Source organism: Castor canadensis, chromosome 1 (assembly GCF_047511655.1).
Source record: "Castor canadensis chromosome 1, mCasCan1.hap1v2, whole genome shotgun sequence".
Classification (NCBI taxonomy): Eukaryota; Metazoa; Chordata; class Mammalia; order Rodentia; family Castoridae; genus Castor; species Castor canadensis.
In genome coordinates, this window is record NC_133386.1 from 201,813,756 (window position 1) to 201,832,916 (window position 19,161).

General features: G+C 49.2%; 1 protein-coding gene across 28 annotated transcripts in view; it reads right to left on the reverse strand.

Annotated features, from left to right (window-relative positions):
• Nrxn2 (neurexin 2) overlaps nt 1-19,161 on the reverse strand; it is a 105,651-nt gene that overhangs the window by 50,580 nt on the left and 35,910 nt on the right. For 13 of the 28 annotated variants that reach the window (XM_074048761.1, XM_074048712.1, XM_074048703.1 and 10 more), the window contains 4 exons: nt 13,589-13,633; nt 6,281-6,442; nt 5,103-5,541; nt 11-397 (listed from right to left, as the gene is read on the reverse strand). In XM_074048761.1, coding sequence (XP_073904862.1) covers nt 11-397; nt 5,103-5,541; nt 6,281-6,442; nt 13,589-13,633 — 1,033 coding nt within the window. The remainder of the gene's footprint in view (nt 1-10; nt 398-5,102; nt 5,542-6,280; nt 6,443-13,588; nt 13,634-19,161) is intronic. The other 15 variants (XM_074048755.1, XM_074048727.1, XM_074048865.1 and 12 more) reach the window with 2 other exon arrangements.

Here is a 19,161-nt window from a genome sequence, read left to right on the forward strand (position 1 = left end):
CCAGTCTCACCTCTCTCACAGACCCGTCCCAGAAAGCCGGTCCCGATGCAGTCACAGACAAAGCGGTTCCAGCCCTCTCGACAGATGCCCCCATTGCGACAGGGGGCGGACGCACACTGCTTCAGTGTCTCTCGGGAGCAGAAGGGGGCAACGCCCACAGCCCCCTGTGCCTCAGCCAGGCCCCGAAGGTCTCGGCTACGTCCATCTATGAAGAGGTCTCGCACACAGCCCACATAGCCAGCTCGAAGCGCTGCTGTCCACACCTCTGGGGGCAGTGGCAGGTCCACCCGGCCCCCCTCAGGGAGGCCGCCCAGGTACAGCTCACTTTCCAGGTCCAGGATCTCACTCTCCCCAGTGGCCAAGAATGGTGTGCTACGGCTGTTCACCGAGATGGAGCCTGGGGACCAAGAGAGAGTGGGCCTTAAAAGGGGAAGGCGGGATGGAGAAAGTCACAGGCCAGAAAGAGATGTCCCCACCCTGCCATGGAGGCCCCCAGTCCTAGCTGGGCCCCACCACCCTGCACCTGGCAGTAGGCTTGGGAGAATGAGCAGCTATCATGGTCCAGAGGACCAGCTTCACTTGCCTTACTGCCCGAACTGTCTAAAGTACCCAAGTTCAGGAGTTCACGTGACTCAGCTGCTGTGGGCCTCTGTCCTGTCCCCTCCCTGCTACCTGAGCAAGATCTCAGAGGATGTGCAAGAGGTGGACATGCCCAGATAGTCACTGGGCCATTCCTGCCAGGCAGCCCCTAGGCCAGAAACAAGAACAGAGGTCCCTGAGAAGCTGGAAGATTTGAATCTAAGAGGTTTTTTTCTCCTACTACCATTCACTGAGCTCCATGACTTGATGCCAGGCACCTGTCACTTTAAATGCATCGCTAAAGTCTCACAATAACTTCAGGAAATTGGTCCTGTATGAATTGGTCCCATTTTGAAATGTCAAATGACACTTAAAGAGATTGGGGGACCTTCCCAAGTGCCACAGAAGGGGAAGAGTACAGTATAAGTTCTATCTGAGCAGCAAGACCTCAGAGCCTGTCTGCTCCACCCCTTGGCCTGACTGTCCAGGCCTGAACCCGCTCTGTGGCCAGTGGACAAGACAGATAGGCAGGCCAGCCCCTGGACCTATGAGTCAGGCTGGTGGAAAAGAGAAACAAGGCCAGACACAGGGCTTGTGAGTTAAAAGAGCTTGTGAGTTTGGAAGGAGACAGATGCATGGGTTAAATATAGTTTGTCCCCTCCAAAACTCAGGTTGAGATTTGGTTGCCACTGTGGCAAGAGGTGATTAGGTCAATGTGAGTGCCTCTTCCTCAGGAGTGGGCTCATCTCAAGAGCATGTTGTTACAAAACAAGGCTCCCCTCACGTTCTGTTTCCTACACACACTCACTTGCCCTTCAGTTTTTCTGCCAGGTTTAATACAAAGCCCACACCAGCCAGGTGCCAAGGGCTCACACCTATAACCTACCTACTCAGGAGGCAGAGATCAGGAGGACCATGGTTCAAAGCCAGCTCCAGGAAAATAGTTCTCCAGACCCTATCTTGAAGAAGCCTATCACAAATAAGGGCTGGTGGAGTGGCTCAAGGTGTAGCCCTGAGTTCAAGCCCCAGTGCCACCACCAAAAAAAAAAAAAAAACAAAAAAAAAAAACCATACCAAGATGTCGCCACGCCCTTGGGCTTAGCCTGAAGAAATGTGAAACAAATGAACTTTCCTTTATAAATGCCTAGTCTTGGGTATTCTGTTACAGCAACAGCAAACAGACAGATGATCACCTTAGGAAAAGATTTGGGGTCAGGTGGGATCTCCTTTACTGAGAGCTTCAGCTGCAGAAATGTATGCAGTAAAAACTTTTATTCTCATTATATTTTTATTCCATATGTTTTCTTTCTTCCTTTTTCAAGGGCTCACACCTGTAATCCTAACCACTCAGGAGGCAGAGATCAAGAAAATCTCAGTTCAAGGCCAGCCCAGACAAAAAGTTCAAGAGACTGATCTCAACCAATAAAAAGCAGGGCATGACGGCATACATCGGTCATCCCAGCTGTATGGGAAGCAAAAACAAGAGGCTCCCGGTCAATGATGGCCCAGACATAAAAGTGAAACCCTATTTGAAAAATGAGGAAAACAAAAGGGGCTTGCAGAGTGGCTCAAGTGGTAGAGCAGTTACCTAGCAAGTGCAAGGCCCTGAGTTCAAACCCAGTACCACAAAAAAAAAGCCTCATCTGACCCAGAGATGCCATTGTCTTGGACCTCTTTTTAATAACACGGTCCCAAGGCTGTACTCTCCTGACAAGGTGTCACTTGCCCCCAAGGTCCTGTTGCTAAACCCATTTCCCAGGGCTGGGGCCCCCTTCCCTGAGATGCCCCCAAACATGGCACACTTGATCAACTATACCTCTGTTTATGACCCCTGATACCTGCTCTGCCCATTCCCTGTGTGGCTTCCTAGGGGTCCCTACCACCCAACTGAACTCTCAACAAATTAACCAAATTTTAGAGAAGAAGAGGGAGGGAAAGGAGGCGGGAAAAAAAGTGTATGGTGACGAGTTAGGAAAAGGATGTTGAAGTGAGTACAAACCTCTGCTCCAAAGTCACTCTAAAATATGTGAAAGAACCAGACTCCCCTCATGGATAGATGAATGCAGAAACACCATGTACATATAATGGAATATTACTCAGCCTTAAAGAGGAAGGAAATTCTAACTCACGCTACAGGATGATGAACTCTGAAAGCATTGTGCTCAGTGAAATAGCCAGACACAAAAGAACAAACAGAAACCGGGCATGGTAGAACATGCCTGTAATTCCAGCACTCAGTGAGCTAAAACAGTAGGATCTTGAGTTCCAGACCACCACATAGTGAGATTCTGTCTTTAAAAAAAAAGACAAATACTAGCTTCTGTATGATTTCAATTATATGAGGTCCCTAGAGTAGCCAGATTTCAGAGACAGAAAGTTAGATGGTGGTCAGGGTAGGGGAGAGAATGGGGGAGATTTTGTCTTTAACAGAGGCAGAGGTACAGTTTGAGAAGATGAAAACATCCTAGAGGTGGATGACGGTGAGGTTGCACAACGATACGAATGTACTTAATGCTCTGAATTGTGCATCAAAAACAACTAAAAAGCCGGCCACAGTGGCTCATGCCTGCAATCCTAGCTACTTGGGAGACTAAGATTGGGAGGATAACATTTCGAGGCCAGCCCAGGCAAATACTTCATGAGACTTCATCTCCAAAATAACCAGACCAAAATGGACTATTGATGTGGCTCAGGCAGTAGAGTACCAGCTTTGCAAGCATAAAGTTCTGAATTCAAACCCCAGTTCCACCAAAAAAAAAAAAAAACCCAAAAATGAATATGGTAAATTTTATGCTATGTATAATTTTTTTCCACAATTTCAAAAATAAAGTACTTTGAAAAGGAAAGGTCTAAGAGAGTTTTGTTACAATAGTTGTTTATGTGCAACCTATGAACAAGGCCATCAGAAATGTGTGGAGGGGGTCAAGACAGTGACCCATGAAAGACCTAGCCAAACCTGGTATCTGGGCTCTGTCAGTTGCTGTGAGGCTAACAGGCCCACTTCCCAAAGGTGCAGAGGAGCAGGAGGTCTGGTGGGCTCTGCAAGGCCTGAGCAGCCTTCCCACCTTGGGGAAGGCAGTGTTAGTGAAGAAACCTCCCATCAGGTCTTCTGAGGAAGGAAGAAGGACAGCAAGCCTACAAGAAGCTGACATCTCTCCAGCTCCTCCTCCCTGTGCTTAGAGGAAAGGTCACTCCACCCAGATTTGCAGGACGGGTGGTGACAGCCGGAGGAGCACAAAAACTTAGCTGACATGGATAAGCACTTACATTGGGTAATGTGTCAGGTCTCATTTCTATCAGTTCTCTTTCTTGGATCATTCTCTTGTGTCCAACAGGAGAGAATGAGCAAGCAGAAAACAACAGAAAGAGAAGGAAGACTAATGGAGGGGTTGAGGAGAAGATGGCTGGAAAGGATGGAAGTTTCAAGAACAAGCACTAGCAGTGGTGGCTCATGCTTGTAATCTTAGCTACTCAAGATGCAGAGAGAAGGGGAATCATGGTTTGAGGTTAGCCCACGGAAAAAAACAAGATCCTATCTCAAAATTACCTAACACAAAAAAGGGCTGGTGGAGTGGCTTAAGTGGTAGAGTGCCTGCCATGCAAGCGTGAGGCCCTGAGTTCAAACCTCAGTACTGGCAAAAAAAACAAACAAACAATAACAACAACAAAAACCCAGCACCTGTCTGATCGCTCTCTGCCCTGCTGCTTTATCTCTCTAGAGCTCTCTCTCCCAGGCTGTTTACTGTGTCTCTCCTGGCCAGAACATAGTGGAAAGTCTATTTAGTTTTCTTCCATCCCTAACTCCAGCACCCTGACAGCACCCAGCACACAGTTAAGTGCTCAGTAAATGCAGTCAATCTCTGTATCCTCAGGTTCCCCATCCAATTCAACCAAACATGGATAGGAATATTTGGGGGAGGGGACTGCATCTGTACTGAACACATGCAGACTTTTGCCATTATTCCCCAAACAATACAACATAGCAACTATTATTCCTATTATATAGGAATCCAGAGATGATGTAGGAATACAGGAGGATGTGCACAGGTCCTGTGCAAACACTACCCCATTTTATATAGGGGACCTGAGCATCATAGGGTTGGGTATCTGTGGGGAGGTCCTGTAACCAATTTTCTCCCCCTCCCCCAGGGTGAGTTAATAAAAGAAAGAAAGTTTAATGGCTCTAGATGGAAGGAACGCATGGTTGGGAAGCCTGTCTGTTAGGTGTTGGGCCTATGACGTCCCAGACCTGCTCTCGTTTTCTCCTCTTGACGCTTTTGTATAATTAACTGTTCCTTTCACAGATTAAGAAACCGAGTCTCAGGTCTTGCTGGCATTGAACGCTGTGCTCTTTCTGCCAGTGCACTGTGATGGAAAGATCTAGAGAAGACTGGAAGAAGTGGCAGGGGAACAGGGCAGGAAATTATGTGAACGAAGACCAGCTAAAGAGAGCTGGAGAGGAAGTCAGGGCAGGGGGAGAGGAGTGGCTAGAAAAGGGAGAAGGGGACCCAGAGCCTCCTGACCTTTGCGCCCATCCCTCTGGAAGTCCACGTGGCACCACTCGCCATCGTTGACCTTGCGGCTGGATGCTCGAAGCTTGATGCCCCCAGAGCCCATGTCCAGCAGAAGGTAGAGGTAGCCGTCCAACAGCTCCATGGCAAAGTAGTCGGCCCGCTGGGTGGAGCTGTGGCTGCCTGACCCAGCCCCAGCCCTGCGGCCCTGGCTGAAAAGCAGCAGCCCATTGGGCTCAGTGGTGCGGAAGTCCAGGGAGATAGAGCCAGTGCGCTTGGCGCTCCAGCGGGGCAGTGCTACAAAAGCCTCTGGACTTTCAAAGGTCACAGGGTCCAGGGCAGCTACATCCTCACAGCGAAATGACAAATCCCCCTGCAGCTTCATCTTCGGGTCCCCTTCCTTTGCCAGGCGGGATAGCTCCAGCTTGAAGTCATTGTTCTTATAGACCACCTGCAGGGAGAAGAGTGGTCAGGGATAAAGAAATAAAAGCAGCTGAGGGCCTGGCCACTCCCGTCTAGAAGCAGCCAGCCACCACAGCACCCCTCCACCCATTCCTGGTGGCCCCTGCTCAATGCCACCAGACCACTTGGCTTGGGCCTCTGTTCTGGAGCTTCACACACAGCAGCTGTGCACGAGTACCTCCCTTGCCCCGTTTACTTCCTCTGTCTTCTGGCCCAGCACTGACCAGGCAGCTCACCCTGTGGGCTCCCAGTGCTGCCAAACTACATTTCATACTGATGAAAAGGCAGGCAATCATCGGTAATGTCTGGTGCCATTTTCTAACGGACAAAGCCTTTTCACTAACACTCTCATCTGTCCCTCACAACAACCTTAAGAAGCAGGAACCAACCACTCGTCTACACAAGGCAACTGATGAGATCAAGTGACTTGGCCAAGGTCATAGAACTAGTGAATGGAAGATTTGAGACTGAAAAAAATGGGTCTTTAGCCTTCACATCCAACAGTCTTTCCTCTGTACCATAGCTGCCTCTGAGCCTGTCTTCCAAGGCCCAAGGAAATGACAAATGAGACACCTCGTGACCAAGTCAATGGCCTTAGATTTTGAAGAGAGGAAGTGTGCCAACATTTTAGAAAGAACACCAGCCTTGATCAGGACAGACTAAATCACAAGGCAGACAGAGGCCAAAGAGCTCTTGGACCAACCCCAACCCTTCCTAGTCCTACTCACGTCCTTGAGGCAGCCCATGAAGTTGTTGCTGACGGGCGAGCCTGGCAGGTCAGCTGTGTTCGGGCTACCCCCAATGTAGAAGAAGTCATCAGAGCCCAGCATGGTGTAATCCTCCTGTGTGTAGCCTGTAGTGGTCAGGATCCCGTCCACCGAGATGGTCACCTGCCCAGCCCAGGGAGGGGGAGAGACAGGAGACAACTGGCATCAACTCCCTGGGAAGAGCCATGGGCTGGGCAAGGAAGGGGCCAGGGGGCACCGGGGGAGGGGGATCCCCCATTTTTATGTCTGCTTGTCTTGGAGGAGGAACAGTGGGGGGAGAGAGGGAAAGAGGAAGAGGAGGCAGCACAAGATTTGATGGTTTCAGGGTGAGCTAAGCCCTGCTTTACATGCCCTGTGGCCCCAGCTAGGCAGGCAGGAGCCTGAAGGGAACGTGGAGAGCTCACCACACCACAATGTCATCAGCAACAGCTCCTAGAAGGTGCTCTGGATCAAGCGGGGGACTCCAGGACAGGGCTCCCATTATGGAGACTGCAGAAAAGACAAATGGCACCCTCCCTCTTCTCTTGACAGGGTGCTCTGGTCACATAGGGGGTTTCAGAGTTTCCTTTTCTGGACCTGGATGGCTTAGACTCACCCTCCTCAGATCACTGGGATCTTGCGGTCTCAGCCAAGCAGGGAGATGGAGACAGCAGGGAGGATGGAGGCTCAGATCTGCCTGAGAAGTCTTGGGGCCAGGGTTGCATGACACTCCGTGGGTCTGACTCTGATCTCGGCCACCCTAGTTCTAAGGGTTCCTACTTCTCGAGACTCTCTTTACTTCTCAGATACCCCATTATTTGGGTCACTATCTTTCCTCCAAAGGAGAAGGCAACTCTTTACCTTTTCCTCGGCCCACCCTTGCTTTCTCCATGTCTGGTGTCTTCTCCACAGACAGCACCATTGTTGCTCTACCTTTAGGGAACAGAGTAAGGCAGGGCTAATCTGGGAGGACAATGGAGCAAGAAAGCGAATGGCAGAGATGGGAGTGCCTGCTGTTCCAAGGAGGTGCTCAGCATTGACCTGGGGAAGGCAGAAGTAACCCTCACGGGCCAAGTACAGGAAGTTATGACTGCCCCCACCCCCAGACAAATGCTCCCTGATCCCTGAGAAGTCTAGCCACGGGCTATGTGGAGACACAAGGCTCCAGAACCCCAGAAAGGTTGTGGGGAGGATCCAAGGGACCATGAAACCCTCCCTGGAAAGGTTGTGGCTTAGGAGGGACAATGGGGACAAAGGCAGCCCCCACAGGAGCCACCGGAGAGCTGGTTCTCTATTAGTCCCACACTGTACTTCACCACACTGCCTGTTCCCTAAATGTGCTCAGTACCCCCTTTACAGGCAAAGCACTGAGAATGGGGCCTTCTAGTCACATCTTGTGATGTCCCCAACACCAATTCATATGCCAACAGCCATCTTCCAGCACCTGGTCTGCAGGGCTCCATTGTCTCTTTTTTTGGGCGGTGGAAGGGGACAGGGAAGAATCCCACAGGGAAAGCGTCGCACCCTTCCCAGAACCCAGGAGCCCCCTCTTGCATGGCTGGAGCCTCATGGGGCTGAACAGAGTGAGGTCTGAAGAGACCTCCTCCTGGAACCATCAAACCTTGTGCAGGGAGCTAGGTTCAAGGACAGAAGATAACAGGTGTCTTTGTGGTAGGGGGCAATCTGAACGCTTTTGAGTCTTGTTTTGAGGAGAGGGCTGGTCATTATTATTTATTTCTTCTTCCCTCCACCTTGCCTTGAGGTTGGGAAGTAGGGGGTGGGGAGGGTCTGGGTAGAAAAGGGAAAGGTCAAAGTATTAGTCACAAAAACATGCAAACAAGATTAGAGTGGGGCTGGAGAAAGGGAAGAGGGGACCAGGATGAAGGGATGGGAAGACAGGGAGGGCATGACAGGTTTAAGGACCTCTCTAGGACAAATAGGGCTCCATCCTGCACTCTACCTTCCACCTCCCCATGCTGTGCTGAAAGACTGGGAATTGGGCAGCTAATTACTTTCTGAGCCTAAGGCTTACCCCCACTAGGCTGTTGGCTCCTGCAGGGCAGGCACCTGGCCTGACATGTCGCTGTAACCCCATTAACACCAGCACACTCCAAGAGACACAACCTATGGGCAATGGTCAACATCAAGTCACTTTGTGACCCAGAGCATCTCTATAAAACTAAACCCTCAGGGCCTAGGACTTCAGTCCTCCAAGAGCATGCTCAACTATGCAGCCCTGCTTGCATGCAGGGGGAGGGCTCTCCTGGACGCAAACCCCCCAGGAAGTCTCCTCTTCTGGCCTTCATCCTACAGATCCCCTTAGCTGGGTTTTCCCTCCCAGCCTCAGAAGCCAGGGCACCACCCTTGGGCCATCTCCATCACCCTATGGGCTGTCCTCATCTTACTCCCATTTGCCAAGGTCAAGGTCACCTTCCCTTGGCCCTCTCTGAAACAGAAGATCCTGACTTGGGGCAGAAACACTCTTCTAAATTCACTTCCAGGGCTGGAGGAGTGGTTCAAGTGGTCGAGTTCAAAAAAAAAAAAATCTTTTCACAAAATTCACCTCCAGGCTGGGAGCCAATCTCACCTTGCCTCAGTGGCTTTGTACAAACTACTCCCGTAGATGTGGAAGTTACTACTGAAAAAGGGCTGCCTACTCACCCCTCCTATGGCCCTGGAGGTGAGGGGAGAAAGTAGCAGGAGATAAGTTAACATAAGGAGGTGCACTAAGGAAGGGGATTAGCTGGGGGGGGGAGTAGAGGGAGAGGGAGAGACAGCAGTGGGTGGAGAGGAAGTGGAGGGTGGAGGGAATGGAGGAAGGTGTCTGGGGAAGGCAGGGAGGAAGATGACTTAGATTAGTAAAACCCGACTGTTCCCTCAGACAAATCAAAGTCCAGACACAAAAATGGCAGGTTCGTTAGTAAAAGCAGGAAACAGGGAAATAATTTCCCCGTCCCCCTCCACCCCAAGGGTTCTTGATGCCCCTGCCCCCCAACCCCCCCACGCAGCTTCTGGAAGGGGTGGGGCCAGCCGGGGAGGAGGGGAGGAAGGGGGCCATGCGACACAGAACAGCCGCTGCAACTGGGACCCATGCAGGTTAGAGGAGCAGGGTGGGGGCCAGGCCCAGCAGGCCAGGCCAGAGAAAGGCAGCCAGAGGTGAGAAGGCATGCAAGGCAGGGGAGATGGAGGCGAAAGAGCTGTGGGGGTGCCGGAAGGAGAAGCTTCCCTCCACCGAGGAGGAGAGAGGAGTACCCACTAGGACAGAGAAAGGGCTGAGAAAGAGAGAGGGGACATTAGACCTGAGCTTCTGCCCCAGTGGGCAACCCCCCCTCATTCCACTGCCCACTCGCCACTAGTCACCAACCCAGACACCTCGCGCACGCACACACACACACACACACACCACATCCTACCAAAGGCTGTGGGGAGGAGGCCTGGCTGTCTCCTCTCCAAGCAGCACCACTGAGACCACATAGGACCCCAAGGCCCAGCAGGTGGTCTAACTGAACCCACACCGACTCACAACACAGCCAAGCCAGTTGAATGGGTTCTGAAGAGGCCAAGGAGAATGAGCAGAGCTTCTGGTCTGGAAGAGAAATCCTGGCTGGGGCCACCTGTGACCTGGGTGGGTGCTCAGCCCTCCCTGCTGGCCCCGCCTCTCTTCAGCTCTGCTCTGCTTACCCCCACTTGTGCAGGCTGGACAGGATGAGAAACCAGTTCCTAGCCACAAATATCCCACATTGGTGAGTACCCCATGCCCACTGTGCCCCAGGAAGAAAGGCTGAGGAAGAAGACACCCTTCTGCCATGGTCCAAAGCCATTCCCAGTTGACTGCCATGGTCACAGCATCACTGCCTGCCCTTCCTACTCTGGGGAGAAAAAACGGAGGGAAGGTGTTTTTAATGGACTCCCTGAACCCCTTGACAGTGTATGCAAAACTGTGTCAAAGGGCTATTTTGTTTCCTGCAACAGTGCTGTCATCAGATCTGTTCCTCAAGTGGAGCGGGATGGGAGGAGGCCTGGAGACCGAGGAAGGAAGCAGCTTCCGCTGAGTGAGGTATGGCAGTCCTGCTAAGTGTTTAGTCACTTGTTCTGTGCAGGCAACAGCTGGAAAATCAAACCACGAGCTTCAACAGCAGTGCTTACAGCCCTACCATGAATCCTGAGCTCTGCCTTTCATGGTTTGACTTCAGGTCGGAAATCCTGGGCTCTCGTTTAGCCTTTACCATTTTCCAGAACAATCTCATTTTACCTCTCTGACTGTAGTCCATAAAGGGGGGGTTAAAAACTTCTGTCACCCCCATTTCTTCAGGGCCTCCTCTGAGCACTGAATGAGAGTGAAGTGAAAGTGTTGAACTCCACAGAACCAAGATGCTTTCTCTGGGTCCAGCATTCTCAGCTGCTAACTGGGAACAATCCTGCCTCCTGCCTATAACCCAGGTATCGTCAAGTTCAAATGCCATTCAAAATGTGAACGTTATTTAAACAGCCTAGTATATGTACAAAGAACCGTTATTTATCTTTACCAGCAAACTCCCATTAGCCTCACCACACTTAACCCAAACGTCTCAACTGGGTGAGCCTCTTTGGTCTATCCATCCTCCCCCAAGGAGACTTGTTCAAATAACAAGAGTTCATATGAATGAGTTAGTAAAAATAAATACAAAATGATCTGAAATCCATCTGGGAATCGAAACCTGTTGGAACCCACTTCTGTAGGTGCCCTATTCTCTGACTCTAGTTTTGGCCGGAAAGAGCTGATCCCTGGGGCAGGTTTTATCAGGCAACTAAGAGGCAACAGGGTCTGTTCACCAGTACTTTGGAATTTAGCAGGTACTTTCTTTGCCAGGACTAAAACCAGTCAAGGTTGTTGGCTTCTTAACCAACTTAACTAAGTCATTCATCTCCTCTCCTCCTCCCCAGTTCCTCAAGCATCCTGAGGTTTCATGCAGTTATTTTGGGAATAGGATTTCTAGTGGGGCCAGAGATGTAACATTCCCCAGGGTCTGCTATGGAAAGAGGATAGCTTCTTCACACAACATCCCTACCCTGGACACACTGTGATAATCAGCTAGTGCTTTCTTAAGCTTCATAAGATAGAATTCCCTTTACAGAGTACAGAAGCTTCCACTTCATCTTCACACTGACCCATGACACAGGCAACGCAGGTGCACTATCTGCCTATTGGTAGATGAGGAAACTGAGCTTTTGTACCCTTAGCCCATGTGGTCAATTTTTCACCAAATTAAGAATAGAAAGAAGACTTGCTGGGCACTTAATCTAGGATGGTAGCCCCAGGTACTTGGGTAATACCACATGGGTTGATCTTGCCTCCCTCTGTCCTCAAAGTCACGGGGTGGCTATCTGGTAAAGCTCTGTAAACACTGTCCTAAATGGCCAGCTCCTGACAGATAAGCAAAGTTCCCAAGCATGGCAGCGGGAAGCAGCTAACTCCTAGAAGCAGCAGCTGGAGGGCTGGTGTTGGCCCCACAGCACAACTCCAGTTGAACCCTGGGAAGCCTAGCAGTAGCCACAGCCTATGTCTTGGGTTGGGGAGGAGTGAGTGGTACTGGCCCTGAGCACTAGTCCGTGTGGGTACAGGAAGACACACATCTGCAAAAGCACCAGAAAAGGCCAGACATGGCCTCAGAGGCAGAGCCTCTTAGGAGGTAGGGGGGCCTCCCAGGCTGGGAATCCCAGCTGGCTCCAGACAGACAAACAGGCAGGCCAGGGAGCCTCAGCAGGCCAGGCAGCTGTCCTGAGCAGCTCCCGCCCCAGGAGAGCAGACAAGTCCATCTGCAGGTCCCCAGCCTAGTGTTCAATCACTCTGCATTATTAATAGGTGGTGACTAACCGGCTGCTGCTGCAGAGCCGGAACTGGGCAGGCACTAAGGGAATCCCAGGGGATCACGACCACAGGGCCTGCGGGCACAGGCACATACTTCAAGGCAGGCAAGACACGAGCGCCAGAGCCAGCCCAGCCCCTTCCTGCTCTCCGCCCATCATGGCACCTACACTGAAGGGCCAGCTCCCACAGTCCACCTCCATACAAAATCCTCACCGTGCCCCAAAACCTATCCAAGCCCACAGCCCCCAGTTGACACAAGCATTTACACATACAGAGACACCAGCAGTCTCCCAAACACACAGCGAGGCTTCCCACTAACACCCCTAAATGTCACACCAACATTTACACACAGTCACACCCACACACCAACACACACCAGCTGCCTTTACACCAACACACACACCCACACCAGCCTCACAGGGACGGAGCCCAACCGAACACAGGAGCTTGGCAAGGACAAGGACAACCAATGCTGCCCCACTCCACCCCTGATGGGCCTCCTCCTCTCAACTGCCCTCAACAGGGAAGGAAGCCAAGCCCTGTCACAGGCCATGCAGGAGAGGCAGGGGACACAGAGGGGAGGGGCCAAAGGGGAAGGAAGACAGTGTGAAACACAGTGTTAGTCAGAGCAATGGAGCAGTGGGGGAAACTGGACGCTATCCCTGGTGGGGGGAAAAGACCATTCATGCCATGCAAAATGTCAGGGAGACAGAATCTCAGGAATCCTCAAGGCTGAGAAGTGGGGGCGGAGTGTCACCTTTCCTTAGCAGCCAGCATGGGGCAGCCCACACACTGGTCTGGACTGGTCCCAGGCCAAGTCTACATCTCCCAAGGCCACAAACATCCCTCCCAGAACCTTCCCGGCTGGCTGCTCCTGGAGGTTGCACCCCCAGCCCTCTTCCTCAACTTGAGGGGCCCCATCCAGAGCTGACAGTGAGCAGAGCGTAGCATGTCATGGGATGGTGTTTTCCATGGATTTTCAGGAGACCAAGAAAGAAACCAAATCAAAGAGAAAAAAACAAAAAAGGTAGGGGAAAACAAGAACAAAAGAAAGCAAAAGAATAAGCTGCTTGGCCTTGGGCTGGTCAAACCAAAGCCAATGAGATGAGCGTGGGGCCTTCCCCAGGTCTCTCAGGCCAGGAATCTGAATTTGGGAAGCGGGGGTCATAGGGCAGGGCCAGGCCAAATTCCTTGATTTCCATTTGTCTTTTGGATTTGAGTTTGGACCAAAAAAGAAAGAAAAGAAAAGGAGGGAAACTAAAAGAGAAAGAAGCAAAATCTAAAGATTTTCCAGGACGCAAAAAAGAAAAAAAAAAAAAGAAATGATCAGAAGAACGAAACAACCAAAAACCAAACGAGGAGAGGAAACAAAAGTGGGAGAATCGAACAGTTAAAAAAACCCACGGCAAACCAAACGGTAAGACAATTAGAGTGATATCTACCAGATAATGCAGTTTGTTTACCATAGCGTGTCCAATCCCTGCGTGCTTCACCGGAGATGGGGGGGGGTGTCAAAAACAAAACCAAAAGACAACAACAAAAGAACAGAACGAAAAGAAAAGAAAAGAAAATGACCAACTGTGAAACCCAAGGAAGGAGGAAAACGATAGATCCATATATATTTGGTTGTTCGTTCAAACCCTCCCACCTCAGGTTCAGTGGAAGTATTCAGCTTACAGAAAAGTAAATTATAATGGGAGGGGTAAAATAAGACACACAAAAAAAATTAAATTCCTTCTTCTCCCAACCCCTCCCCCACCCCTCCTCTGGATTCCTCGCCCCCTCCTCCATCCCCTCCTAGAAGAACCTGTTCTGCAGAGAAGGGGAACAGTTAGAGACCTTGGTTAGTAGAGAAGAAAACAACAAAAGAACTAGACCAAGAAAGCAAAGACTTAAAGATGGCCGACATTCCGCAGATGAGACAGAAAGGTTAGTTCGGTTTTTCACTCATACCTTGCCCCATCTGTCCCTGCCCATCCCCAGGTCCCCTGGGTTATAAGCGTGTTAGTAACACACACAGAGTCGGCAACGGGGTTTTCCAACAGAAGGTGAGAGAGGGAAGGCAGGGGTTGAGAAGCAGACCCAGTTACGCGGTATTAGTAGGTCCTATCAGCTGAAATGTTAGGAAGTTGAGGGGAAGGGAGGGAGGGGAGCGAGGGTGTGAGAAGGGGTGGGTCACTGACTCTGAGAATGGACTGATGGCTTTGTTGGCTGACTGGTCAACCAGATGGCTTTCCAGAGAACTGGCTAAGGAATGAGTTGGTGCTGGCCAACTGGCTGACCGGTTGCCATGTTGGGTTAATGGGTTAACTGGTTGGTGATAGGCCAGCTGGCTGTCAGGCTGGGACAAGAGTGGGCTATGCCCCCTAGAGAATCACAGGACTATAGAGAATGAGGCAATTTCATTTGGAGCCAAAGGAAGTGGTTCCCAAGGAGCACAGGAGGCGATGTGAGTATCTGCTTTCCCTGGGAACGGAGAGCAGGTGACTAGATCCAGGGAGTCACTGGGGAAGAGGGGCGGCTCCTCTCTCTCATTCTCTTTTTGTTTCTTTTCCTTGCTTCTCTTCCTTGAGAACTGAAGAGAGAGTAGGCTGCCATCACAGCCAGGAAAAGGAAACCTTGCCCTCCATGGGCTGCAGAGGGTTCTAGTCACCCCAAGTCCTCCTCCCACTCCTCCCCTCTTCCACCCATAGTTGACTCTTCCTGCCTGGCCACCTTGACTTCTCCAGAGTTCACACTTCCCAAAATATCCCCCAGGTTCTTTAGTCGCCCCTCTCCCATTCTTTTATTCTCAGAGCAGCCATTCTTTCCCAGAATTGAGTACCCATCACCATCCCTGTAAGTCTCTGGAATTGGTAAGGCTATCCCAGCAGCCAGAAACCCCACAAACCCCTGAAGCTCTGCCTCCTAAAGCCAGCATCAGAAATCTATTCTCCCTACACTCACAAAAAAGAACACCTACCTCTGACATCCCTTACTCCTCCCTGAACTATAAGCCAGATCTTCTACCCTGGTCTCTGATGTTCATTCTCCCTTCCACTGGCAAGGACAGCAGTAACATCTGCCCAGTCTTTGGAAAGGAGATGTCAGATGGACTGAGGCAGCTTTACTGAAGAATATCAGAGATGGAGGGTTAGTGTTGCTTGTCATCCATTAAATACTAAGCTGCACACCAGAGACTTGTAAGAAGGGGCATTCTGGGGACAGATCCATTAGTTAAAGAGTTATTATAACCAGTGGGCACAGGACTAATTCAGTTAGACAATTAATAAGGGCCTCATATAATTAAAAATAACAGAATTCAATAATTAGCAGCTGGAAGTGCTGAATAGCCAATATTAATTATTAGTGATGCAGAAAAGTTTACAGAGCAAAAGAAGAGTCTAATTGTGGGTACAGTGATTGGAGCAAGGGGATAACGAGTGATAAGAGGGCTAGTACTGCTAGCTAGTAGAATTGTCAGAAAGTAAAGAGGTCAACTAGTCAGACAAGGAACAATTAGCTTCACGGCAGCCTAACCAACTGTGCCCCAAAAGGTAAAGAAGAGTTGTCTGATATCACTGTACCAGTTGAACAAGACAGGGGGAGAAAAGAGTGTTAGAATCTTTTTTTTTTTTAATAAGAACTGGTTGTAGAGACTAAAGTAAGAAAAAAGTTTTCAATGTTCACAAAGGAATTTCCAGCATTAACAATCAGAATAGCAAATTAAAAACAAGACTGAGAAGGAAAAGAGTTCAAAGCCTGGGCCTTTCACTAATTTGTCAAGAGATCCAAGCTTCCCTGAAAAACAGCAGGATTGCGTGGATGAGACAGACCCCTTTTAGACTAGGGTACAGAGGATTCAGTACCTTGTCCATGGTGACCGTGTTTGAGGCACAATTGTGATCAAATACTAGAACAAAGCTTCCACTGAACCCCTGGTGGCCTGTAACACAGCACAGGGAAGGAGGACATAGCAGCTCAGGCCTTTCCAGAGGACAGGATCTGAAGAGCTAAGGCTTCAGACTAGCAAATAAACAAGTGAACGGTGCAGGCCTTATCCACTCGTAGAGCCCAGGAGCACAAGAAGGGCAATGAGTGAGGAGGGCATTGTGGTCACAGAGGGGAGAAGTCAGTCATTACATTAAATGAACTCATCATGGCCAAAGGCCTCTGGACAAATCTACACCCCATCTCCACCTTGAATTCTGAGTGCACCTCCAGCCCCCAAAGGAAAGCCAAGAGGAGACTTATATGCAGGAAGCACAAAAAATCTGGGATAAAGACAATCTGTGGAACATAAACAAGAGAAGCTCAGGATGAAGGAAGAGAAACCCACAGCACTCAGAGGTAAGAGGAACCCATTTCTAGAGACTTGAGCAGAACATTCAAATGGAATTGATTTTTAGAAACATCCAAGAATGACGGAACTATAGCCTCCTTTGCATTTTGCACCAATGGCAACAACCAGGCCCTCCCTGGGAGGCAAAGAAATGGAAGGGCCTGGAAGTCAGACTGACTTCCTAACCACATGGCCTGAAGCAAGTTCTTTAGGCTTTTGAGTCTCGGTGTCTGCATCAGTATAACGGGAATCATATAGCTCCCAGTGCCAGAGCTGTTAAAAAAACAAGGTGAGATACAAAAGAGAAAAGGAACCCTTGAACTGGGGGGCTCACGGGGGAGAGATGTTACAGTGCAATCTGAGAAACACTCTGACAGAGGATGGAGTCCTGGGGAAATTCGGGTCAGGAAGCAGGACGCTATCTTCTGGTCTTATAAAATGCCAGAGTTTCTTCTCGGAGGACATGGGGCAGATCAATGATCATATGAAGTAGTCAGATCTGTTCATTTTGGACAGGGTCCTCCATGTCTAAAACTGTCACCAAGCAGCTTTATTAAGAAAGAGATCAAGTCTGGGACATGGCTTAAGTGGTAGAGCATTTGCCTACCCTGTGCAAGGCCCTGAGTTCCATCCCCAGCACTGCAAGAAAAAAAAAAAAAAAAAAAAAACCTTCTTGAAAGAGATCAGATGAATCAGGAAAACTAGAGAAACAACTGGACACACTCGGCCATTGCTGGTATTAGCCCTCAATTTGCTTACCACCTAGAAACACAGAAAAGGAAGGAACACAAATACTGACACAGGCAGAATGTGACCAGAGAACACTGCAAAGAAGGAAGCCTGGTGGGGGTGGCAGGTCAAGGAAAGCTTTAAAGAATTTGGCATTCACCAATGGTTGCTTTTTTTTTTTTAAGTTGTCATTCATGAAGACAGTGAGTACTTAAAATTTGCTGCAATGAAAGGAAATCCTATTTAAGAAAGTGCATTTCTGAGTTGGGCACCAGCGGCTCATGCCTGTAATCCTAGCTACTTGGGAAGCTGAGATCGGGAGGATCATGGTTCAAAGCCAGCCCAGCTAAATAGTTTGAGACACCCCATTTCCATAATAACCGACCAAAATGGATTGGAATGTGGCTCAAATTGTAGAGAACCTGACTAGCAAGTGTGAAGAAGCCCTGAGTTCAAACCCCAATACCCTCCCCCCAAAGAAAAGAAAGTACATGTATTTATAGCATTGTGTCGTACAATCCTTTGGGCCCTCTGCTAAAAAAGTAGAATCAAGTCTCAAACAATGCTTTTTCAATTGTATCCTCTAGTATTATAGATGCAGGACAGTACTGTATCATACATCTGTGAATGTAAAATATCTTGTACCTAGGCTGGGGCTGTGACTCACGTGGCAGAACACCTGACTAGCAAGCAGGAGGTCCTGAGTTTGAGTTGGAACCCCAGCACCTGCTCAATGATTCATAGTCATATCCATGCTTTATCAGAGCTGGTTTGTTTTGTTTTGTTTTGTTGTGGTACTGGGGCTTAAACTCAGGGCCTTCACCTTGAGTCACTCCACCAACCCAATTTTTTGGGATAGGGTTTTTTGAGATAGGGTCTCATGAACTGTTTGCCTGGGCTGGCTTCAAACTGCAGTCCTCCTCATCTCTGCCTTCTGAGTAGCTGTTTTTAATGATGCTACTCTAGAATGCTTTCTTTCAGACAATGAGAGAAGCTAACAACAACAAAAAAAAAATGGTGCTAGGTATGACAACAGTGACAGAATTTGGCTCTTTTCTAGGGGCTTGTTTTCTATTTTTTCTTTCATTTTAATGGCATGTGCTGGATGTCTTTACAATTTGTTCAGATGACTGCAAACCTGGAAAAGCTGCTGCTGTTGGTGCCTAACATACTGACAGTATTGGTCTTTTTATACAAGTATAAACATATATATACATATATATATATATATATATGTATATATATATATAAAGACATAGAACTTGAATTTGGGGGAACTTCAGTTGTGCTATCAACTTTAGGGAAAAAAGGATGCCAGTTTACTGTGCTGAGTTAGCACTGTACAGAAATGAGTGGCCATATTGGTCTAGAAATGTTCACCTTATTTTTTTCCATTTGTACAGGGGTAATGCACTGTATTAAAAATGTAAGGTCTTATCTACATGAGTTTGATTACAGAAACTAATTAGGTATTCTCTAAGTAACGAAAAAAAAGTTGGCATTTAAGCTAGGCCTGATGATGTGAGCAGTGAGCCCTCTGGGGCCTACATGATGCCAGGCTCTGTGCTGAGTGCTCTAAGGCCCTACCTCACTTAGTCATCAGAAGTCTCCCACCCACCTTGCCTATGAGGAACTGAAGCTCAGAGAGGTCATGTAACTTGTCTAGCCACTCAAACAACCAGTGGCAGGGCTGAGGTTTAAACCCAGTTCTATCTGATTTCACCAAGCACAAAGGAAGGTGAATGGGTGGGTGTCTTTAGGACAGTGTGGGAAGAAAGGGAAGATCTAAGGAGGTCAGTGTAGATAGGTTGAGTGCCATGCCAGAGAAAAAGAGACCTAATGCCCGATGGACTCCATCCTTGGGGAGCTGCATCCTCGGAGGAACCTTTGGGGATTCCATCCTTGGGGACTCTTGAATTGAGGACTCTATCCTATAGGGATTCTATCTTTGAAAAATCCATCCTT